The following is a 25,208-nucleotide window of genomic DNA, read 5'->3' as shown; positions in this document are numbered from 1 at the left end:
ATGGTGGACTTGGGTCCGGCACAGCATCAAGGTATTTGCAGTCCATCAGTCCATTGTGTGGGGTCCACATGGCTGTGAGCCATATGGCAAATGCAAGAGATCAGGAGCCTGAGAGTCCCCAGGCCAGGAGTCAAGCTCCAAGAGGAAGCAATGGAGCTAACACTTTTGTTTCAGAGCTTTAAGTACCTCAAATCTCCTGATGCTTGCAGTGACCATGCCTACTCTGCCCAACGACCTGTTCCCAGTTGTGACTGACAAGCAAGTACCTTCCCTATATCACCCAAACTTTACTGGGCATGTGTTAAACCGCAGCTTCCTGGCGAAGTTGCACAAATGACTGTAATATTTGGCCTTCCCTTTGCTCCTTTTCAGTTTTTTAAAACTGGGTTAATTATAAGGGTATCAGACACTTGCTTTTTATTCTTCTCCTGTTTTTATTCCAGAAGAGAATGGAAGGACTTCAAAGAACAGATATGGAACTATGGCTGAAGGTAAGAAAGCCTCCAAGTTCTTAAAAGGTACCAGTCCCTCACCTCAAACACAGTGACAGAAACCCAGTGATTTTAAACTGAAGAAGAAAAATATAATGCTCATTTTTTTCTTTACCTTCCCAACCATCATCACACACACACACACACACACACACACACACACACACACACACACACACACCTGATCCCCCAGTGCAATGCTCTCCAGACACAGGACATGTGGGAAATGTGGAAATGAAACTTCAAGTCAGAAGTTGCAGGATTTTGAACTGAATCGTGAATAAATTTTCTCTTTCCTTGTCTGCTCTGAGCTGAAGAAATGGAAAAGTTTTCCAGAGAGATTTAATAATCATGTTTGCTACAAAAACATCCCAGAACACTGCAGAAAAGGAAGAACCAACACAGAGTAGGAATAAAATAATAGATTTTAGAAGCCTACAATGAATTTGGAATCCATTTGGGCTCATAAGAACTCTAGAACATCTCCCGTTCTCATCTTCCTTCATCCCTTGAAGGTTTTAGCTCTTGGCTCAGTGTTTCCCTCCCCAGCATCACTTCTGTTAACTTCTTGTAATTCAATCAGCCAAGTAGGTGACCTTTCTATCACATGTACTATTAATGGTCCTAAATTCCATCCTCTTCAGCCACCCTTCTGGAGTCATCTCCCAGTCTTTGCCTTTGACATTACCTACGACCTTCCTGCTGTCTCAATTTCAAGCATCCAACTCCCACTCAAAGAGCCGAGGCCCAGGGACCTCAGCTGGTCCTTGGTGGGAGGTCACATCTGTGACTCCCTTTCATCCCAAGGTTTATGAATGTGTTGAGCACTTCTACACATGTGTGCCTGGGAATTTGTGGGTGAAAAAGAGGTGGTAATATTTTCCCATGTGTGAATTCTCATCCTCTGCCTCCTTCTAACCTCACATTTATTTAGCATGAAACTGGCCTAAGCACCATCCCTGGAGAAACACAGGGACCACTTTACTTTCAGAAAAACTGTATCTTCCCTGGTTTAGATGAAGGTCTTAGAGCATCCTCGTCGGTGTAGCAGTTCTTACTCTTGGCTATGGATCCAACGTGGGCTTCCGATGTAGACTTTCTATGACCCAAGAACCTCATACAGTTGTCAGCAAATTTGGGTATGTATTTAGATATGACAGTTTCCTGGGATGGAGGTCCACAGATTTAATGAGATACCATGATGGTCCATGATCAAAATATCTGAAGCAACACTGGCTTAGTAAGACACAATTTTTCTCTTTCAGGCAGTGTAGAAGATAACCGGTTTGCATCATCATCCTCACTGAGGCTGGTCCTGGTGGGCAAATCTGGCTGCGGGAAAAGTGCCACTGGGAACAGCATCCTCTGCCAGCCTGTGTTTAAGTCCAAACTGGGGCCCCAGACCGTGACCAGGAGCTGCAGGAAGGCCACAGGCACATGGAATGGCAGGAACATCTTAGTGGTTGACACGCCCTCCATCCTTGAGGCAAAGACCCAGGACCAAAAGATGTACAAGGACATCGGGGACTGCTACCTGCTCTCAGCCCCAGGGCCCCATGTGCTGCTGCTGGTGACACAGCTGGGGCGCTTCACTGCCCAGGACACAATCGCAGTAAGGAGGGTGAAGGAGGTCTTTGGGGCAGGAGCCATGAGACATGTGGTGGTCCTCTTCACCCACAAGGAGGACTTAGGGGATGGGTCCTTGGATGAGTACGTAGTCAACACGGACAACGACAGCCTGAGGAGCCTGATCCAGGAGTGTGGGAGGAGGTACTGTGGCTTCAACAACCGGGCCACAGGGGAGGAGCAGAGGGAGCAGCTAGAGAAGCTGATGGCTGTGGTCGAGAGCCTGGAGAGGGAGCACCAGGGCGCCTTCTACACAAACGACCTCTACTTCGATGCACAGATGCTCCAGGAAGGCAAGGGAAGCACCCTTGGAGAAGAGCCCAGGTGCTACCTGGCCAAGGTGCAAGCTCACATTGAAAAGCAAAAGCGAGACCTGAAGGAGGCCCGGAGTCACTGGGTGTCCAAGGCGCTCCTCAGAGTCGGAAAGTGGATGCATTCTAACACTGGGTTATCGGTTTTCCTTGTGATATGCACTCTGATTTTTTTTGCCCTTTTAATTAACTTGTGTATTACTTAAGGACGCTGAGGACTTTCAGCTGACTTCTGCAACTGGCTTCTTTTTTTCCAGACTCACCATCTCTGTCTATGTTTGTAAGAAACTTATTTGCTTTTTGCTTAAGTTCCTTTTTAATTTCTCTTCCTTGCATTAGACATGTCATTCATGTTCTCCTAGTGCTTCTAGATAAATAAAATCCAAAGAAAAAAATATTTCTGAGGGAGGGAATAATGGCGGCGGAATAGACAGACGTGTTCCGAGCCTTGTCCCGGAGCAGAAAGAAAGAACAGCTGAGGGACGCACAAGGAGTGTTTGTTGGCTGGTTGGGAGACAGCTGAATTCCAGAAGGAGGTGGGGGACTGCTGAACGGGGTTCCCCTGACCTGGCAGCACCAACTGCGGCTGGGTCCCCTCCCGGAGCTGCGGGCTTGGACGCGGAGTCTGCGCCATCTTGATCCGGAAAGTGGAGCTTATCTGAAGCCTGAGAATCCACAACTGCGGCACCCCAGGAACAGCTGCGAGCCCCAGAACAACGCTCCCCAACTGGCGCAAGCACACGGGTTCAGAGGAGCTCTACACTCCACCACGGAAAGGTCAGATTTCGCCTGGGATAAGGTGAGGTCTCTGGTCCCGGCGGGAGAGAGGAACGCGCGTTTTGCGGGAGCTGGAGGACCAGGGAAGTCTGTGCCTAGAAAAATCCGTGGCTGTAGGGGCTGGCGTGATCTGTGATTGTGGAAAGGGGTCCTCAGAGCTGCTAAGAGAAGGGCACTCTAAAAAGCAACCCATTTTGATCTGAAGTGCAGGGACACCCTAAGAATTTCAGGCTGTCCAGACTTACGCGCAGCCCGTGCGCTCCCTTTGTGCCTGGGTTTACTCGCAGTCCTGGAGTTCGCACACTTGGGCTTTTTCCTCTTCAAATCCTTGCTTCTGATTACTAAGCCCAATACATAGGATCACCCAGTTGGGGACACCCTGGGAGACTGCAGGGGAAAGTTGTTTTTCTGGAACCTGGGGATCGGAGCGGGGAGTGACCATCAGAGAGTCAGCTCTGAGGCAGACCACGCCCACAGGCCGGTGGCAGTGCCACAGAGAAAAAAGGCTCTAACACTGCCTAGAGAGGCCATAGATAGACCCGGAAGTCAATCCAGAAACACTGCCACCCAGGGGCTGAATCACAAATTGACTCTTGCGTAATCAAAAATAAAGGAATACGAGAAATTAAGACACACCGCCTGCTTAAAATCAGGACTGGCTTACAACACCGAAGAGCAGTGGATCGCAGGGAACTGCAATACTGTCTGGACTGAGAAACAGGCGTGCCAAACAGAAAAACAGAGGAAGTGAATGACCTTCACTACTTCACATTTTATTTTTACCTTTTATTTTTTTATTTTTTTATTTTTTTTTATTTTCATTTTTTGCATCCTTTAATCAAGAAACTTTTTTTTCTTTTTTCATCACTTGATTTTACCTTTTTAATGATTACATTTTTATTTTCAATCCGTATTATTACTACTGCTATTTTATCTTTTTTTTTTAAAGTGTCATTTTATTTTCTCTTCATTTTATTTTGGGATTAGGGTTCTACATTCTATTTTTTATCTTTCCTTTAGCATCGTTTTACTCTATCTCAACTCTACCTTTAGGCCATCACTCTCTTCCTAACCTCCCCCTTTTCAGTGTCCTGTTTGTCTTACCCTTTTACTGCTTTAGATTTTCCCTATTCTTTCTGTTTACCCCTTGTTAAAATTTCACCCTACTTACATATCTAATCTCTAATCCCCTGCTCCAAGTCCACATACACCTCTCCCTTCGCTGTCTGAGCTATCCATAAACTTGTCCTTCTCTCTGTCCTTTTGTTGTTGTTTGCTTGAATGTAGATTATATCCAATTTTTATGCTGTTTTTGTGAGATTGTTTTGCTTATTCTTCTTTTGTTTATTTTTTTGTTTGTTTTGTGCTTCAGCTTTCCCTTGCCTCAATCCATATTAGTTGGTGTTGTAGTTTGTATTAATCCCCAGGCACTTGTTGCTGGCATTTGCCGGGATTAGTGATTGTTCTATTGGAGTTTTATCCCCAATATATATAGTCTGTTCCCCTTTCTCTCTTAGTCACTTTCTTGTCTCTCTTACTTTTTTTTTTCTCTTTACTTTCCCTTTTCCCAATTTCATTTTCACACTCCTTTTTTCTTTTTTTCTTTCTTTCTTTCTTTTTTCCTCTTCTTCTTTCTCTCCTATCACCTAATTTGCCTTTCTCTGGTGGTCACCTTTATTGGAGGTTATTAATATCGTGAATACATTTCTGTTCAGTGCCTTGTGAGTTGTACCTGGTAGTGCTGTATTTTGTGCCTTTAAATCAACCCAGGAGAGAGAGAACTACATAACCAGACACCCAGAGAAGAGAGACCATGGGGAGACAAAGAAGCAGCCCGCATATGAAAGAAAAGCAGGCATCACCAGAAAAGGAAGTAAACGAAATGGAGGCAAGCAACCTTCCAGAAAAAGAATTCAGAGAAATGGTCATAAGGTGGCTGAAAAGAATGGAAGACAAATTCGACAATATGAGCAAGAACCAAGAGGAAATGAAGAAGAACCAAGAAGAAATGAAAAATGACATCGCTGCTGTAAAGAACTCAATAGAAAGCATCAAGAGTAGACTAGAAGAAGCAGAGGACCGCATCAGTGAGCTAGAAGACAAGATGGAAAAAAATACCCAAGAAAAGCAACTTCTAGAAAAAAAAATTAAAAGGCAGGAGGAGAGTCTAAGGGAACTTTGGGACAACACGAAACAAAACAACATCCGCATAATAGGGGTTCCAGAAGGAAAGGAAGCTGAGCAAGGAATAGAAAACCTCTTTGAAGAAATAATGACAGAAAATTTCCCAGATATAGGGAAGAAAAAACCCACACAAATCCAAGAAGCTCACAGAGTCCCAAGCAAAATGAACCCCAAAAGACCGACGCCAAGGCACATTATAATTAAATTGGCAAACACCAACGACAAAGTAAGAATCTTAAAAGCAGCAAGAGAGAGACAGAAAGTTACATACAAAGGAACCCCCATCAGACTAGCAACTGATTTCTCAACAGAAACTCATCAGGCCAGAAGGGAATGGAATGAAATATACAAAGTCATGCAAAGGAAGGGGCTGAATCCAAGAATACTGTACCCAGCAAGGCTGTCAATCAAAATTGAAGGTGAAATCAGGAGCTTCACAGACAAAAAAGGACTAAGGGAATTTATTACCACCAAACCAGCAATGCAAGAAATGCTAAAGGGTCTACTGTAAAAAAAAAAAGAAAGAAAGAAAGAAACAGGAAGCGAAGAAGTAACACAGGGGTAAAGAATAGGAATGGCGACAAATAAGTACCTATCAATAATAACTTTAAATGTAAATGGATTAAATGCCCCAATCAAAAGACATAGGGTAACAGATTGGATAAGAAAACACGACCCATATATCTGCTGTCTACAAGAAACCCACCTCAGAAAAAAAGACGCACACAGACTGAGGGTGAAGGGATGGAAAAAGGTTTTCCAGGCAAATGGAACTGAAAAAAAAGCTGGGGTAGCAATACTTATTTCTGACAAATTAGATCTCAAACTGAAGGACATAACAAGAGATAAGGAAGGCCATTTCATAATACTAAAGGGAGCAATCCAACAAGAAGAAATAACTCTGGTAAACATATATGCACCCAATACAGGAGCACCCAAATACATAAAAAAACTCCTGGAGGATATTAAGGGAGACATTGACAGCAATACAATCATAGTAGGAGACTTTAATACCCCACTATCACCATTGGACAAATCCTCTAAACAAAACATCAGCAAAGAAACATCAATCCTAAATGACTCACTAGACCAGATGGAATTAATTGACATCTTCAGAACATTTCACCCCAAAGCCACAGAATATACATTCTTCTCAAGTGCACATGGGTCATTTTCAAAGATAGACCATATGTTGGGACATAGGCAAAGTCTCTTCAAATTCAAGAAGATAGAAATCATATCAAGCATTTTCTCAGACCACAGTGGCATAAAACTGGAAATCAACTACAATAAAAACAACCCAAAGAAATCAAACACATGGAGACTAAACAGCATGCTATTAAACCATGACTGGGTTACCAGAGAGATCAAAGAAGAAATAAAAAACATCATGACAACAAATGACAATGAAAACACTACAATCCAAAATCTATGGGACACAGCGAAAGCAGTCTTGAGAGGGAAGTTCATAGCTCTACAAGCCTACTGCAAAAAACAAGAAACAGGGGTAATAAATTACCTAACCCTACAACTCAAAGAGTTAGAAAAAGAGCAACAAGAAAAGCCCAGTGTAAGCAGAAGGAAGGAAATAATAAAGATCAGAGCACAGATAAACGACATAGAGACCAAAGAAACAATACAAAAGATCAACAAAACCAAGAGCTGGTTCTTTGAAAGGATAAACAAGATTGATGAACCTCTAGCCAGGCTCACCAAGAAGCAAAGGGAGAGGACCCAAATAAACAAGATCAGAAATGAAAGAGGTGAAATAACAACAGATCCCGCCGAAATACAAAGGATTGTTAAAAATTACTACGAACAACTCTATTCCAACAAACTGGACAACCTGGAGGAAATGGACATATTCCTAGAAAAATATAACCTTCCAAAACTCAATCAGGAAGAATCTAAACAGCTCAACATGCCAGTAACTATGGAAGAAATTGAAGCAGTCATCAAAGAGCTTCCGGCAAACAAAAGCCCGGGGCCAGACGGCTTCACAGGAGAGTTCTACCAAACATTCAAGGAAGAACTAAAACCTATCCTCCTCAGACTATTCCAAAAAATTCAAGAGGAAGGAACACTTCCCAGCTCCTTCTATGAAGCCAGCATCACCCTAATACAAAAACCAGATAAAGACAACACAATGAAGGAGAATTACAGGCCAATATCTCTCATGAATGTAGATGCCAAAATCCTCAATAAAATTCTAGCAAATAGGATCCAGCAGTACATCAGAAAGATCATACACCATGACCAAGTAGGATTTATCCCAGGAATGCAAGGATGGTTCAATATCCGCAAATCAATAAATGTGATACATCACATAAACAAATTGAGAGATAAAAATCACATAGTCATATCAATTGATGCAGAAAAAGCATTTGACAAAATCCAACACCCTTTCTTGATAAAAACTCTCAACAAGGTGGGAATAGAAGGATCATACCTCAACATCATAAAAGCTATATATGATAAACCCACAGCTAACATCATACTCAATGGGCAAAAACTAAAACCATTTCCCCTAAGAACAGGAACAAGACAGGGATGCCCACTCTCACCACTCCTGTTTGACATAGTACTGGAAGTATTAGCCACTGCAATTAGACAAGAAGAAGAAATAAAAGGCATCCAAATTGGAAAAGAAGAAGTAAAGCTGTCCTTATTTGCAGATGACATGATATTGTACATAAAAAACCCGAAAGACTCCATCAAAAAACTAACAGACTTAATAAATGAATTCGGCAATGTAGCAGGATACAAAATTAACACCAAGAAATCTATGGCATTTCTATACACCAACAATGAACTTACAGAAAGAGAGACTAAAAAAGCAATCCCATTTTCCATCGCACCAAAAAAATTAAGATACTTAGGAATAAACCTAACCAAGGAGGTAAAAGACCTATATGCGGAAAACTACAGGACACTGAAAAAAGAGATAGAGGAAGATGTAAACAGATGGAAGAACATACCATGTTCATGGATTGGTAGAATCAACATCATTAAAATGTCCATACTACCCAAAGCAATCTATAGATTCAATGCACTCCCCATTAAAATACCAACGGCGTATTTCACAGACCTAGAAAGAACTCTCCAAAAATTCATCTGGAATAAAAAAAGACCCCGAATAGCCACAGCAATCCTGAGAAAGAAGAATAAAGTAGGAGGGATCTCAATACCAGATTTCAAGCTGTATTACAAAGCCACTGTCCTCAAAACAGCCTGGTACTGGCACAAGAACAGACATATAGATCAATGGAACAGAATAGAGAATCCAGATATCGACCCAAACCAATATGCGCATTTAATATTTGACAAAGGAGGCATGAGCATACAATGGAGTCAAGACTGTCTCTTTAATAAATGGTGTTGGGAAAATTGGACAGATACATGCAAAAAAATGAAACTAGATCACCAACTTACACCATACACAAAAATAAACTCAAAATGGGTACAGGACTTAAATATAAGACGGGAAACCATAAAAATACTAGAGGAATCCACAGGCAGCAAAATCTCAGACATATGCCAAAAGAACTTTTTCAGTGATACTGCCCCTAGGGTAATGGAAGCCAAACAGAAAATAAACAAATGGGACTACATCAAAATAAAAAGCTTTTGCACAGCAAAAGAAACCATCAACAAAACAACAAGAAACCCCACTGTATGGGAGAACATATTTGCAAATGGTATCACTGATAAAGGTTTAATTTCCAACATCTACAGGCAGCTTATACAACTTAATAAAAGGAAGATAAATGATCCAATAAAAAAATGGGCAACGGACCTAAATAGAAGCTTTTCGAAAGAAGACAGAAGGAAGGCCAAGAGACACATGAAAACATGCTCAAAGTCACTAATTATCCGAGAGATGCAAATCAAAACAACAATGCGATACCATCTCACACCTGTCAGAATGGCTATCATCAACAAATCAACAAACGACAAGTGTTGGCGAGGATGCGGAGAAAAAGGAACCCTCGTGCACTGCTGGTGGGAATGCAGACTGGTGCAGCCACTGTGGAGAACAGTATGGAGTTTCCTCAAAAAACTGAAAATGGAACTCCCATTTGACCCAGTAATCCCACTCCTAGGAATATATCCTAAGAAACCAGAAACACCAATCAGAAAGGATATATGCACCCCTATGTTCATAGCAGCACAATTTACAATAGCTAAGATTTGGAAACAGCCTAAATGCCCATCAGCAGATGACTGGATCAGAAAACTATGGTACATCTACACAATGGAATACTATGCTGCCGTAAAAAAGAAGGAATTACTACCATTTGTAGGCACTTGGATGGAATTAGAGAACATTATGCTAAGTGAAATAAGCCAGTCAATGAAAGAAAAATACCACATGATCCCACTCATTTGGGGATAATGAAAAACATTATAAACTGATGAACAAAAAGATAGTTACAGAGGCAGTAAAGCATCAAACAGACTGTCAAATTACAGTGGTAAGGTTAGGGAGAGGTGGGGGAAATAAGAGATCAACTGAAGGACTTATATGCATGTATATAAGAGTAACCAACGGATGCAAAACATTGGGGGGTGAGGGCATATATGGGAGTGGGGTGGGGGTCGGGGGCAATGATAAGATATGTACACATGTAATACCTTAATAAAAATTTGAAAAAAAAAAAAAAAAAAAAAAAAAAAAAAAAAAAAAAATATTTCTTTTTTGTTTTGTTAAAAATCATGGAGGTAAATAATAACTTAGCTATATACAATCCTGGAATCTTTGGAAGGGTTTTGTAGGAAGGAAGGTAAGTGGACTGTGATATTACACATTGAGGAAAGAAACACATTATATTAGAAGCTGGATGTAGAATTCCTTACATTATTCAGAAATGTGCTCTGATTTCATCATAGGCTGTAAGGGATGACACCCATCACCATCCCCACCTGAGAGAGGATGTTCTGGGGGGAATTTTGGAGGCATGAGGGGGCTGGGGAAGAAGGTGGGAGGAGACATGAACATGTGAGAAGAAGAGAAAATGGCCACAGAGGTGGGATGGGGTGAGGCCTTGGGGAAAACAGAGACAGTGGCTGGGGGAAAAAAGGAACTGGGGTTTCATAGAGCAGAGCCAGATAGTGGATTAGGCTCAGCAGACTACATGATCTCAGTCACTTACAAAGGAAATGGTGGATGGACAAGATGTGAGGTTGAATTCCATAAAACTTTGTGAACACTGAAATTTGAGTTTCATGTGGCTTTCTTATGTGGTGATGAAACATTATTCTTCTTTTTATTTCTTCAACTTTTTAAATACCTAAAAGCCCTTCCTTCTTAACTGGGAGGCTGTAAAACTGGCAGCAGGCCAATGTGGTCCCACCCCCATTTACAGTAAATTCCCATTGTTGGTGGAGCTGTGTTGTAAAGCAGCCTCTTTAGCCCCAATATCCCCACAATCATGTCTGGGAACTCGGGGAGGGAGAGGTGTTCCACAGCAGCAAAGGGAAGAGGGCAGACATTAGGGTGACATCTGGGCAGAGGTCATGAAGTTTGTGGAAATGGGAAGCCAGATGAAGTCCCCAGATGGCCCCTGCCCCATCTTCTCCTCCTTTTGGTGGCTGTCCCCCCTTCTCTGCTCATTTGTACCCTGTATGGGACACCTGCAGTTGTCCCAGGCAGCCTGTGACTGGATGGGTAAATGATTAAGTCTGGGATGAGTCTTAGGAACTCAGTGGTGCCACCCAGCTGTCATTCTCCAAACCTCTACTGGTAACAGAGGTGTTGCCTTGATCTGACCAGCTGAAGCACATTACTGACTCCAAACAGCCACAGGGAGGATTATGTATAAGCTCCTCAAACCCTGTCCACCCAAAGGAACTTGCGTTCTCTGACCAGGGACCACCTCTGCAACACGGTTCCCAAACTGTCAAACCTGCCTAGGTCTCCCCCTTCCTGGACTTAATTCAATCCAGCTGCACAGACATTTATTTCACAAATACTGAGTGTCATCTTCTCTGCTCGGCACCGGGAATGTAAGAGAAATAATTCAAGGTTCCTGCTTCCAAAAGCAACTGTGTGATAGACGATGGAGTTCCAGGAAAATGGGATGTGAGAGAAAGGATTTGGAGGTCAGACATTGGCCTAAGGGAGAGTACACGGGCTCGGCAGGGGCTCCCTAGATAGGTGGTGCTGGAGCTGCTGGGAACCCACTGAGACACTTCGGGCTGAGGGAGGCCATGGACAAGGGGGGCTGGCAGAGAATGCTGTTCCCAATGGCACTTTTCTCTCTGCCAGATTTTCCCACCAAGACAAGCCTCAGTGAGGATGATCCTAGAGTTAAATTTTTCTCTTCCACCTGTCAGAGCACCTAAAGATAATGTGTAATTGCTGTGGACCGAATGTTAGTATCTCCAAAACTTATGTGCTGAAACCTTAGTCCCCAATATGATGGCATCTGGAACTGGGACCTTGGAAGGTGGTTAGCACTAGATGAGGGCAGGAGGTTGGAGCCCCCACATGATGGGATTAGTGCCCTTAGACGAAAAGGAAGGGAGTGGAGCTCTCTCTCCACCAGATGAGGACACAACAACAGGAAGCAGGCTCTCCCCCCCAACACCGAATCTGCCGGCACCTTGATCTTAGACCTTCCAGCCTCCAGAACAGTGAGAAATAAATATTGGTTGTTTACCACCCAGTCTATGGTATTTTATTTTAGTCTGAGATGACTGAGAGTAATAAACGCCTTTTGAGGAGAAAGAGGAGTAGGAGAACAAAAAAGGAAAAGACCCGGAAGAAAGAGCATCTGTGATCAATTAGGGTGTCACACCCTCTGTCTCCATCACAGGGCTTGGCTCAGCATGATAGCCAGCCACTGGCCCAGACTGGAGCAAACGCACCTCCCCACCCACCGTATGCCTCTCTGGCATCAAGATTCTTTCTTGTGGGTAATTCTAGATGCCAGTGAAGGTTGAATTCAAGGCAGGCACGATGTTTGAGACATTCTATGGCTCTGGCCTCCCTCTTACTTCTGTCAAATATCCTGCCCTCAGGTTACCCAGGCTGTGACCTGAGGGAAAACAAGTTTAGGAGGTTTCCTCACAGAAGCGGACTTGCATTTCCACAGAAACTAGGGAGACATCTGTCCCTCCAACCACCCACGCTGTCATTTAGGCAAAGTGACAGCATTTAAGGGATAGGGATGTCCTGTGAACCTTGTCTGGATATTTACTATTAGGTATTTATTGTTTTGGATGTGATATTAATAAAAGGAAGAGTCCTACTGCTTCAAAGTTATGGGCTAAAGAAGTTAGATATGAAATGATATGATATCTGGGTTGGCTTTCAAATAATCAAGACAGGAAGGGAGGGAGAAGATGAAACAAGACTGTCCAAGTATAATAATGACAGCTAATGATGATACATTGAGTTTGCTACTTCTCTCTATATAGAATGTTTCACTTTTAAAGTTTTCAAAACATATTGACAAAGGTTCACAATATTTCTTTTTATTTCAAAAAATTTAGATATATTGGATTAAATGAGATACCTTTTAGCCTCTCAAGTGAAAGAGTAAGAGATTTATATAGTCATTTGATAGGTCTTAGTAAAGTCTTTTTTGATATTGTGAAATCTAATGTTTCCAATGGCTGACTAATCGATCCTTTTTCAAGTCAAGCAGTTTACACTACTTTGTTTTCAACAAAAAAGAAGGCAGATATATCCATTAATAGTTACTTAAAAATTAATAATACACTGCTATGTGGTTTTTTGACATTTATCTTGGAAGGAATTCAAGGAATTGAGTGGCAGTGTCATAACAAAATTGTTTCCATTTCTATTTACTTATTTATATGAACAAGGTTTCTCAGTGCCTGTACTGATTAAAGCAAAAATAAGAATATAATTGATCTGAACACTCTCTCATTCTAACAAAGAAGCATAGTTATGCATGCATATCTATGTACTAGGTGTACCAGTTAATAATGCAGATTTTGTAATCAAAGAAAACACGATCATTTCAAGAGAAACATCAAAAGTGCTTTATTCAAAGTAATGACTATCGCTAGCTACACATTTCCCCCATCTTTCAGGTAATATGTGGATACCGTCCCAATAGAACTTTTCTTGTTTTGAGGCAAACCATTCAGAGACCCAATTTTCCACTTCTTTGTACGTTTTGAAGTGCTGCTCAGAAAGTCCACGTGTCATCGATCGGAACAAGTGGTAATCTGAAGGAGCAAGGTCTGGTGAATACAGTGGGTGGGTTAATACTTCCCAGGCAAGATCCTTTAACGTGTCTTTAACTGGTTTTGAAGTGTGTGGTGGTGCGTTATCATGAAGCAAAATTACTTTGCCCTGTCTTCTGGCCCATTCTGGTTGTTTCATGATCAAAGCGTGATTCAAATTGATTATTTGTTGTCTGTAGTGATCAGTATTAACGGTTTCACCTGGTTTTAGAAGTTCATAATACACCACACCTTCCTGATCCCACCAAATACAGCGCATTGTCTTCTTTCCAAAGCGATTTGGCCTTGAAGTCAATGTTGATGGTTGACCTGGATCAACCCATGATTTTGTGCATTTGGAATTCTCAAAACATATCCACTTTTCATCGCTAGTCACAATTCAATGCAAAAAAGACTTTCTTTCGTGCCGTTGAAGCAACATTTTACTGATGACTTTTCGGTTTTCCATTTGTCTTTTGTTCAGTTGATGTGGCACCCATTTTTCTTCCTTTAAAATCTTTCCCATTGCTTGTAACTGATTGGAAATTGTTTGCTGAGCAACGTTTAATCTTACTGCAAGTTGTTTTTTAGTTTGACATGCATCTTCATTCAATAATGCTTGTAATAGTTGGTCTTCAAACTTTTTCGGTTGACCTGGACGTTCTTTGTCTTTCACATCAAAATCATCACTTTTAAAGCATTTAAACCAGCGTTCACAAGTATCTTGAGATGGAGCATGTTCACCATAAGCTTCCCGAAGTATCCGATAACTTTTTCTTCAAAGTAAAGTAATGAACTAAAACTTCCCGCAAATGCTCTTTTTTTGGCATGAAATTCGACATTTTTAAGCGTAAAAATATCTCTGATGTTAACACCTTCAGAAAATATGACATATGAAGTTTTGAAACTTGCTGTCAATACAACAAAATAGCATACATATCAAATCGCATATATATCAACATATGTGTAACACCACCTATTGAAAAACATCTTCATTATTAACTGGTACACCTAGTATATAAAAGCCTAAGCAATCATTTCAACCAGTTGATCAGTCTCTATGACACACACTGACCACCAAGGGGCAGACACTCAACGCAGGAGCTGCCCCCTGGTGGTCAGCGTGCTCCCGGAGCACCGCTCAGCCAGAAGCCAGGCTCACTGCTGGCCAGTGCAACTGCAGCAGCGGGAGCCTCTCCAGACTCCTTGGCAGCGCTCCCAAGTAGTGATGGCAGGCACAGCAGGCCAGGATGAGCGCGAGCGGCATGGTGCCAGGCCACAGCTTGGGCTGCTCCCTGGCCACCTGCTTCTTGGCGCACTGCTACATCCCCCGAGGGGTTCCAGATTGTGAGAGGGTGCATGCCAGACTAAGGGACCTGCCCCCCTTGCATAAATCTGTGCACTGGACCTCTAGTATAAAATAAATGGGGAAAAGTGTCATCCATTCCACTGAGAGGTGCATTTCCAAACTAAAAGTTACTGTTAAATAATTATTTTACAAATGTTGTGACATGTTTGCATTGCTTTTATCAATTGTGCGCCAATAATCGTATATAATAAAAGCCTAGGTGGCATCACGCCCTCGCCCGATGTCGTCACAAGATGGCCACCACAAGATGGCCGCATGCACAGCGGACGTGGTGCCCAGTGGCCGCTCCGCGCAGTGAGGCCTAGGGGTCAGGCAGCTCTGCGTGGCGTGAAGGAAGTGGGTCCCGGCGGAGGAGGCGAGTCGCAGCAGGGGAGGGCAGTTGTGGGCGATCAGGCTGGCAGGGAAGCAGTTAGGCATCAATCAGGCCAGCAGGGAGCAGTTAGGGCGTTATTGGGCTGGCAGGCAGAAGCGGTTAGGGGCAATCAGGCAGGCAGGCAGGCAGGCAGGTGAGTGGTTAGGAGCCAGTGGTCCCGGATTGTGAGAGGGATGTCCCAGACTGGAGAGGGTGCAGGCTGGGTTGAGAGACACCCCCTTCCCCTGCCCGCCCCCCCCCCCCACGTGCATGAATTTCATGCACTGGGCTTCTAGTACTTTAATAATGATAACTAAATACAGAAGAGATGGGGAGAGGATCCAAGATGGCGGCATAAGTAAGCACCTAAACTGCTGCCTCGCACAACAATTTCAAAACTACAACTAAAAGACAAAACGTCTATCACCCAGAACCATGGGAATGCTGGCTGAGTGGAAGTTCTACAACTAGAAGGAAAGAGGAAACAGCATTGAGAGGTGCACAAGCGCTGAAAAGCTGAGGTACGGAGGTGCGTGAATCGGGCTGGTGGCAGGCGACTGGGAGCGCTGCTTTTTTCAACCCGAAGAGAGACAAGCTCCCGATTACTCTGAACTCCAGTTTCTGGGGAGACAGCGGGGGGCCCAAACTCCTACGGGGAGAAGCTGGACTGTCTGCCATCGGGTCGGAAAGTGAGTGAGGCTTGCTTGCAGGGCTGCGTGCAGGAATAATTGTTTACTGTGCTGGGGAGCGGGACGCAGGGACACGGTCGGAGACGCAGAGCCAGCTTATTGGCAGCCATTGCTGTTTGCCACGCCCTAGCTTAGTGACGCCCTGAGACCCCGCCCCGCACAACCTACAAACCCACCCAAGCTCCAAACAGCAGCTTTAGTATGTGAATGGCCTGCCCTATCGCAGCTTAACCAGGCAAACTTGCAGCCCGGGTTAGACAGCTCCAAAACCTCCAAACCCCAAGCAAAGAGGAGAAAACTATAGTTCTCGCTGTAGCTCCTGCTGGGTGGCCTCAGACAGTAGCTGACCTGCACCCCATTGGAGATCCAGAAGCCAGTGTACCTAGTGGTCAGTGTGAGACACCAGATTTCAACTCCTCACATCCATAGGTGACACATTCAAGAGGCAGACTCAGTGAGCACCAAAGCCCCACTGAAACAAGTCCTGCACCATAAGCGTGTCTCCAGCGCAGCAGTTCTTCCATTATAGACACAGCGGGTCCTCACAGCCAATTGGCCTGGAGGTCAATTCCTCCCAGTGTACCAACAGCAATCAAGGCTTAACTACACCAAGACTTTGCACTCAGCCCACAAAGGGGTGTACCAAGAGCATCCACCTCAGGTGATTGGGGAGGCTGAGCTACTGGCCCCTATAGGTCACCTACCACACAAAGCCACTCCATCAACACAGGGAAGCAGCAGAATGCAGAGACAAAGAAACATGTCACAAATGAAAGAAATGGAGGAAAGCAAACTACTGGATGACATAGAGTTCAGAACCACATTTATAAGGTTACTCAAGAATCTTCTAAAAACCGCCGAGAAACTTGATGAGACCTCCGAGGAGCTTAGTGAGACCTTCAAGGACCTTAATGAGAATGCCAAAAAAATGGAAAAGGACCAGTCAGAAATTAAGCATACACTGTCCAAAATAAAGAATATACAGAAACTCAACTGTAGATCAACGTACCCCAAGAATCAAACCAAAGATCTGAAATATGAGAAAACAAAAAACACCCAACCAGAAAAACAAAAAGAATCCAAAAATATGAAGATAGTGTAAGGAGCCTCTGGGACAACCTTAAGCGTACCAACATCCGAATTTTTGGGGTGCCAGAAGAAGAGAGAGAGCAAAATATTGAAAACCTATTAGAAGAAATAATGACAGAAAACTTTCCCTACCTGGTGAAAGAAATAGACTTACAAGTTCAGGAAGCGCACAGAACCCCATACAAGAGGAATCCAAAGAGGACCACACCAAGACACATCATAATTAAAATGCCAAGGGCAAAAGACAAAGAGAGAATCTTGAAAACAGCAAGAGAAAAACGGTTAGTTACCTACAAGGGAGCACCCATACGACTGTCAGCTGATTTCTCAGCAGAAACTATGCAGGCCAGAAGGGAGTGGCAAGAAATATTCAAAGTGATGAACAGCAAGAACCTACAACCAAGATTACTCTACCCAGCAAAGCTATCATTCAGAGTTGAAGGACAGATAAAGAGCTTCACAGACAAGAAAAAGCTAAAGGAGTTCATCACCACCAAACCAGGATTACATGAAATGCTGAAGGGTATTCTTTAAGAAGAGTAAGAAAAAGAAAAAGGTAAAGATAAAAATTATGAACAACAAAATGACATCAAATACATACCTACCAACAAGTGAATCTAAAAATCAAGTGAATAAAAAATCTGAAGAACAGAATGGACTGGTGAATATAATAGAATCAGGGACATAGAAAGGGAGTGGACTGACAATTCTCAGGGGGCAGGGGGTGTGAGGGGTGTGGAAAGAGATTGGACAAAAATCTTACACCTATGGATGAAGACAGTGGCGGGGGGTAAGGGCATGGGGTGGGGTGGGGAATCAGGTGGAGGGGACCTATGGGGAAAAAAAAAGAGGAACACCTGTAATAATCTGAACAATAAAGATTTATTTTTTAAAAAAAAAGAACGGGGAATGAAAATAAATAAATAAATAAATAAATAAATAAATAAATAAATAAATAAATACAGAAGAGATGTTTCACACTTAAAGCTTTATGGTCACAGAACTTTTTATCAATATTCATATATATTTTTGTGACAGAAATGTAAGCTAGGGTGATCAAGATTTTCCAGCATAAAAATCCATGATACAGCTGGACTCGCAACCTCTAGGCTGGGCAGGCAGGCTGGTCGCTGCTGGGAATCCATGTGGCAGGGGCTCTGGACCCTGGTAGCCCAGGCGGCACATGGGCCTTGCAGACCGTGAATGCGCCAGAGCAGCGGCGCCCGGGCTCCTGGGTCCGGGGCCACCATTTTCGCGCTGAGCTCTGGCCAAGGCCGCTGAGGCATCGCGGTGATCGGGACCAGCGGTCCTGCCAGTGGGCACGCCCTCCGGAGCTTGACTGCACCCCGGGAGTTGCCCCGCGCCCACAGCGCCAGCCTGCGCCTGCTCACCGACCCCCGCTCTGGGGAGCCTCTGGACCACGCTTTAGTGCTCTGGTTCCCAGGTCCCCACAGTTTCACGGGTGAGGACTGTGCGGAGTTCCACGTGCATGGAGGCCCAGCAGTGGTGAGTGGCGTCCTGCAGGCCCTGGGCAGGGTGCCAGGGCTGTGGCCTGCGGAGGCGGTAGAGTTCACCAGACGGGCCTTTGCCCACAGGAAGCTGAGCTTGACTGAGGTGGAGGGACTGGCGGATCTGATCCATGCGGAAACTGAGGCACAGCGGCGGCAAGCCCTGAGGCAGCTGGACGGGGAGCTGGGTCAGCTCTGCTGTGGCTGGGCAGAGATGCTCACTAAGGCTCTGGCTCATGTGGAGGCCTATATCGACTTTGGGGAGGATGACAACCTGGAGGAGGGCATCCTGGAGCAAGCTGACAGCCAAGTGCGAGAGCTGGAGGTGGCACTGGACACACATCTTCGAGATGCTAGGTGCGGGCAGAGGCTGCGCTCAGGAGCGCACGTAGTGGTCACGGGACCACCCCCCCCCCCCTCCCCGCAACGCAGGCAAGAGCAGCCTAGTGAACCTACTCAGCCAGAAGCCTGTGTCCATCGTGCCCCCAGAGCCGGGGACCACCCGTGATGTGCTGGATACTCCTGTAGACCTGGCCGGGTTCCCAGCGCTCCTGAGCGACACGCAGGGTTGCGGGAGGGTCAGGGGCCAGTAGAGCAGAAGGGTGTGCGGCACGCCCGAGAGAGGCTGGAGCAGGCTGACCTCATCCTGGCCGTGCTGGACGCCTCTGACCTGGCCTCTCCATCTAGCTGCAACTTCCTGGACACGGTTGTCACCCACGCCATGGAGCCCCAATGGAAACAGCCAGCGCCTCTTGCTGGTGCTGAACAAGTCGGACCTGCTGCCCCCTGGGGGTCCAGACCTCAGCCCTGAACTGCCCCCCCCCACCTGCTGCTGTCCTGCCTGACTGGGGCAGGGCTGGACGGTCTCCTGGAGGCACTGAGGAAGGAGCTGGCTGCAGTGTGTGGGAACCCATCCACTGGCCCACCACTTCTGACACGGGCAAGGCACCAACATCACCTCCAGGGTTGCCTGGATGCCCTTGGTCACTACAAGCAAGCTACAGATGTAGCCCTGGCAGCCGAGGCACTGCGTGTCACCCGGGGACACCTGGCCCACCTCCACAGTGGAGGGGGCACTGAGGAGTTCCTGGACATCATCTTCCGGGACTTCTGCGTGGGCAAATGAGGGGACTGCTGAAGCTTGAACCAGGCTGGATGGACACCCAGGAGCCTTGAGACATCTGGGAATGGCTTAGGCCCATGGTCTGCAAACTGCGGCTCACGAGCCACATGCGACTCTTTGGCCCTTGAGTGTGGCTCTTCCATAAAATACCACAGCCTGGGCGAGTCTATTTTGAAGAAGTGGCGTTAGAAGAAGTTTAAGTTTAAAAAATTTGGCTCTCAAAAGAAATTTCTATCGTTGCACTGTTGATATTTGGCTCTGCTGACTAATGAGTTTGCCGACCAGTGGCTTAGGCCAAGCGAGGTTTTCACTTCCTTGGGGAAGAACTTGACCGCAGAACATGAGTGAGCTCCCTATTGCTGATGGTGACCAAGCTCTAGCTAGCCAGATTCCCCCACGGGGACTTGCTGGGGTCCAGGCCCTAGAGTGGAGCTGAGCAGAGGTCACTTTGGGCACCTGATCCTGTGGGGGTAGCAGTGAGGTTTGGGAGGGAGTTAGGAGAGTCTCAGGGGTCTTTTTTCATAGTTTTAATGTATTTTGTAAAAAACCAAAGGAAAAAATCTCAGGTGATCCAGAAACATGGAAATATCTCCCCCCACCACCGCTGGTGTCACAGCATAACTTGTGTCCTTCTAGAACTTTCTTTGAGTGTTTGTATACTTGTGAATGCACCTGTAAAACATGTTTTATCTTGAAGAAAAAAAAATCCATGATACAATTCTATGAGGGATATAAATGGGCAGTCAGGGGAAAAAAGGAACAGTGTAAAATTTCTATTAGAAAAGAGCTTGTTTGTATATTTTTACAATTACTTATGGTGGGTATCCAATTTCTATGTTATTTATATTTTTAAAAAAGAAGTAGCAATTATATTTTTAAATGTCAATGTCTATAATGTGATAGAAATTTCATCCTTTGCAAACATTCATGATGAAAAAAATATTTAGAAGTTAAATATAAAATGTTCAAGAAAGCACCTAGATTTTTAAAAATATTCTAGTGAATACACAAGCAAAAATAGTTGGAAGGCCACTGCCCTAGAGAAACTCTTACATGAGAGTACATCAGGATATTTTCATAAGAAAGGTCATATGAGTAAAAAGCTAGAAACATCCCGAACACCCATGAGCAGTAGATTAAATAAATTATAGAATCTATACTAATAAAAGAGTAATATGCTAATTAAACCGGGTCAACCGGCCATCTTCTGGACATCCGACTTCCTTCCAGACAAAGCCATGGTGGTGGGGGCCGAGGCAGAGGCAGTTAGGGGCAATCAGGCCAGCAGGGGAGGGCAGTTGGGGGCGAGATCAGGCTGGCAGGGGAGGGCAGTTAGGGGCAATCAGGTATGCAGGCAGAGGCAGTTAGGGGCGATCAGGCAGGCAGGCAGGTGAGCAGTTAGGAGCCAACAGTCCCAGATTGCAAGAGGGATGTCCGACTGCCGGTTTAGACCCAATCCCTAAACTGGCAGACATCCCCAAGGGGTCCCTGATTGGAGAGGGTGCAGACTGGGCTGAGGGACCCCCCCCCCCACACACACACACACACGAATTTCATGCACCGGGCCACTAGTACTCATATAATGGAATAATACACAACAGTAAAAGTTAGCAAAACACAGTTATTTACATTGGCATAGTTAAATCTCACATACAGGTAAGAGATCAACCGAAGGACTTGTATGCATGCATATAAGCATAACCAATGGACGTCAGTCACGGTGGGGAGGGGGAGGATGAGGTCATGTGCCAGGGGTAGGGGAGGCTGAGAGGAGGTCAATGGGGAAAAAAGGAGACATATGTACTACTATTTGTAATACTTTAAACAATAAAATAAAATGTAAAAAATAAAATTTCACATACAGTATGTTGAATAAAAGAAGCAGTTCCCAGAAGAATAGTCTGATTATATTTTTATCATGGTTAATATTGAATAACACTAAAAATAAATATTATTTAGAGCAAAAGACATGGGTAGAAAAAATATAATGAAATGCAAGGGAATAATTGTCACAAAGGACAGGATAGTGACAATAACTTGGTGACAGGAGGAAGAGCAATGAGATTAAGAAGGAAGTCAAGGAGAAGGAAAAATGGTGGCGGAGTAAGTGGAAGCTACACTGACACTTTAGAATTACAACTAAAATACAGAAAAAACATTCTGAATAATCAACTGAAGACTATATGGAGAGAACCCTGATAACCAAGGAGGGAAAATGAAGACTGCAAAAAGACGGAAAGGAAGTGCGGAGGCAAGAAAGGACTAGCCGGGCTTCCACACACAGCAGCTGAAGTTCCAGAGGGACAGCTCAGCTGTGGGGTGCTCCCACTGAGAATTCTGGGGTCTAAATCCCAAGCTGGACCCCTCAGCCTGGAGCACCAGAACTGAAAAAAGTACCCATACAACATCTGGCTGTGAAAATCAGCAGGGTTTCTGTCTGCTGGGGAGAAACCGCTGGAAATGCAGGCACCCACTTAAAGGGCAAGACACAAAATTCCAGGTACAGCCACTCACCTTGGGCTCTGGCAGAGAGAGGACAGAGTGCACTATAGCTGTGTGAGCAAAATCCGGTGTTGGGGGCTCTGGAGTTAGAGCTTGGAAGGCAGCCGCCCCGTTTCCTGTGCTGAGTCATTCCCTCAAACTGCAGAGGACATCTTCCTTCAGCAGATCTCCTTTACCATCCAGACAGCTTTTGCCTGGGGGGCAAACAATTGCCCCACCCTGTTGGAAAACCTCTCACCCCACCCTGGAGTCAATAGCCTGAGGAAATCAGTATGAATAAGGATCTGACTGAAGGCCTAGCAGGGTCTCTGGGGGCTTTCAGTCGTTGTGTGATCTCCTTCTGGACCTGCAGCTATGAAAAGCAGACCTTGGTGCACATCTTGGTCCTTTCCAAAGGCATCCAGCCCCAGCAGAGGGAGCCATACGCTGTGGGTTGCTAATAGCTCCAAACAGGGTACTCAAGACCAGTCACAAACAGCTTCTGACACTGTCCTGCACTAGAGATAGGGAGTCACAGCAGATCAACCTAATACACACACACTGACCCCAACAGGCAGCCAAAATGGGGAGACAAAAAAAAGACTGAAGAGCAGATTGCAGAATTCAAAGAAGCTTTTTCACAGTTTGACAGGGACGGTAATAGAACTATAACAACAAAGGAATTGGGAACGGTAAGGAGGTCTCTTGGGCAGAATCCCACAGAAGCAGAGTTACAGGGCATGATAAATGAAGTGGATGCTGATGGTAATGGCACAATCGACTTCCCAGAATTTCTGACAATGATGGCAAGAAAAATGAAAGACACAGACAGTGAAGAAGAAATTCGAGAAGCATTCCGTGTGTTTGATAAGGATGGCAATGGCTATATTAGTGCAGCAGAGCTTCGCCATGTGATGACAACCCTTGGAGAGACGTTAACAGATGAAGAGGTCGATGAAATGATCAGGGAAGCAGATATTGATGGTGATGGTTAAGTAAACTGTGAAGAGTTTGTACAAATGATGACAGCAAAGTGGGGATATTGTACAGAAAGTGTTAAATTTCTTGTACAAAATTGTTTACTTGCCTTTTCTTTGTAACTTGTCTGTAAAAGACTCCCCCTACTGTTAAAAAAAATATATGCATGTATAGTAATTAGGACTTCATTCCTCCATGTTTTCTTCCCTTATCTTACTGTTATTGTCCTGAAACCTTATTTTAGAAAATTGATCAAGTAACATGCTGCATGTGGCTTACTCTGGATATATCTAAGCCTTCTGCACATCTAAACTTAGGTGGAGTTGGTCAACTGAGGGAACATCTGGTTATGCCTTTTTTTAAGTAGTTTTCTTTAGGAACTGTCAGCATGTTGATGTTGAAGTGTGGAGTTGTAACTCTGTGTGGACTATTGGCAGTCAACAACATGTACTTAAAAGTTGTACTATTGCAAAACGGGTGTATTATCCAGGTACTAGTACACTATTTTTTTGTACTGCTGGTCCTGTACCAGAAACATTTTCTTTTATTGTTACTTGCTTTTTAAACTTTGTTTAGCCACTTCAAGAAAATCTGCTTATGGAACAATTTGCCTCAAATCCATTCCAAGTTGTATATTTATTTTCCAATAAAAAAAAATTTTTTACTCGCCCCCCTCCCCCGCAAAAAATTACTCATTCTGGTTATTGGTTTATAATTTGTGCATAATGTCTGCTGTGTTTTAAAGCCTTACCTGTTATAGGCACCTCTCACCGACACCAGAGAAGTGTTACTAGACAGGACAGCCCCCCTGAACTAGAGGGAGAGGGCTGTCCCCAGCCTTGATCCTTATCTTCTCATATAAATGAATTCATACAAGAGACCTTGGCTGCGTTGTGAAAAGCCAACTTATTAAAGCAATAAAAGCATGCACCTTTATTGAAAAAGCAAAGCAAGCAAATCTATTTTATCCGGCTTGGAGCACAGATGGGCTTTTCCGGCTAATTCAGAAAAGCGAGTGTCTGGAGCAAGTTCGAGGAGTAATACACCCTTCTCCTGTCTATAGGTTTCAAAAGATTCTTTTGCTGAGTATCTTGGTGCAGATTAAGTCTCAAGGTTTTCTTGTGGTCTTCCCAGAATTCTGGCAATTTTATCTTGCCAAGCCCTGAGACTGCTGACTTCTCTGCTTAGGGAGTAAAAGTGCCCTTTTTTCCTTTCTCCTTTCCTCCTCCCTTTCTGCATTCTGTCATTAGGGAGGTATTTTAACCATTTGCTCTGCATCCTTGGTTGGGGAAGATGATAAGAGTTTGTTAGTTGCAAGCTGGCTGCAAATTACTCACACTGTTTGGCCTTGTCCTAATTTTTCTGTCTCAGTTTCCCCTATTCCTCCTACCCTGGAATCCTGTAACATACTTTTAAGCAATTATACCCAGCCCCAGAATCAGGAAGGGATCTCCTTAGATAACTTTCTGAAACCTGGGATGCTTTGGCAAACTTTTGTATGCTTTCTAACTTTTTGGTCTACTTTCAGCAGTTACAGCCAGCCAGCTTGGCCTACTCTGTGTGCTTGGCAACATTCTTGTTACTTTTACCCTTTTGTCTCTGGTTCTAAGTAGGCAGTTGAATCAGTCAGGGCCCTTTTGTGGCAGGTAACAGAATTTCAACTCACACGGGCTTTTAAGCAAAAAGGAAATTTATCACCTCAGATAATAAAAAAGTGCAGAGACATCTCCAGTCATATCTCCATTCACTCTTCCTATCCTCCCATCTCTTCTTCCCCCCTCCCTTCTCCCTCCCTCTGCCCTTTCTTTCCTTTCTCTTATGATTCTGATGGGGGGGTGGGAGAGAGAGAAGGGCATGAAATAAGAATAGAGCCACAGTTGTCTAATGATTATTCACCTTACTAACTATAGATAAGAAGTTTTCTTACAGACCCTGGGAAACTGGAGGATGAAACAAGGCTGTAAAAAGATAAGATGCCTCGATGGGTCCATGACTCAAAAAAGAAATACATTTTGAGAACAGCCCAAGGAT

General features: G+C 44.3%; 2 protein-coding genes and 1 pseudogene across 3 annotated transcripts; all 3 read left to right on the top strand.

Annotated features, from left to right (window-relative positions):
- Positions 1-449: 449 nt before the first annotated feature.
- LOC308247231 (GTPase IMAP family member 5-like) lies at positions 450-2,812 on the top strand. Its single transcript, XM_080666032.1, has 2 exons — positions 450-491; positions 1,757-2,812. Exons 1-2 carry the CDS (start codon positions 482-484, stop codon positions 2,632-2,634), a joined length of 888 nt encoding a protein of 295 aa, XP_080522158.1. The 5' UTR covers positions 450-481; the 3' UTR covers positions 2,635-2,812.
- Positions 2,813-18,230: 15,418 nt separating this feature from the next.
- LOC308246658 (tRNA modification GTPase GTPBP3, mitochondrial-like) lies at positions 18,231-19,721 on the top strand (annotated as a pseudogene). The gene has a single exon. The product of its transcript is annotated as a tRNA modification GTPase GTPBP3, mitochondrial-like (transcript).
- A 3,140-nt stretch (positions 19,722-22,861) lies between these two features.
- LOC308246377 (calmodulin-A) lies at positions 22,862-23,217 on the top strand. Its single transcript, XM_080664566.1, has one exon. The coding sequence runs from the start codon at positions 22,940-22,942 to the stop codon at positions 23,192-23,194; it is 255 nt and encodes an 84-aa protein (XP_080520692.1). The 5' UTR covers positions 22,862-22,939; the 3' UTR covers positions 23,195-23,217.
- Positions 23,218-25,208: the final 1,991 nt, after the last annotated feature.

Source organism: Plecotus auritus (genome assembly GCF_963455305.1).
Source record: "Plecotus auritus genome assembly, chromosome: 4".
Lineage (NCBI taxonomy): Eukaryota > Metazoa > Chordata > Mammalia > Chiroptera > Vespertilionidae > Plecotus > Plecotus auritus.
The sequence above is the reverse complement of the archived record's forward strand: the minus strand, read 5'-3'. Positions and strand labels throughout refer to the sequence as shown.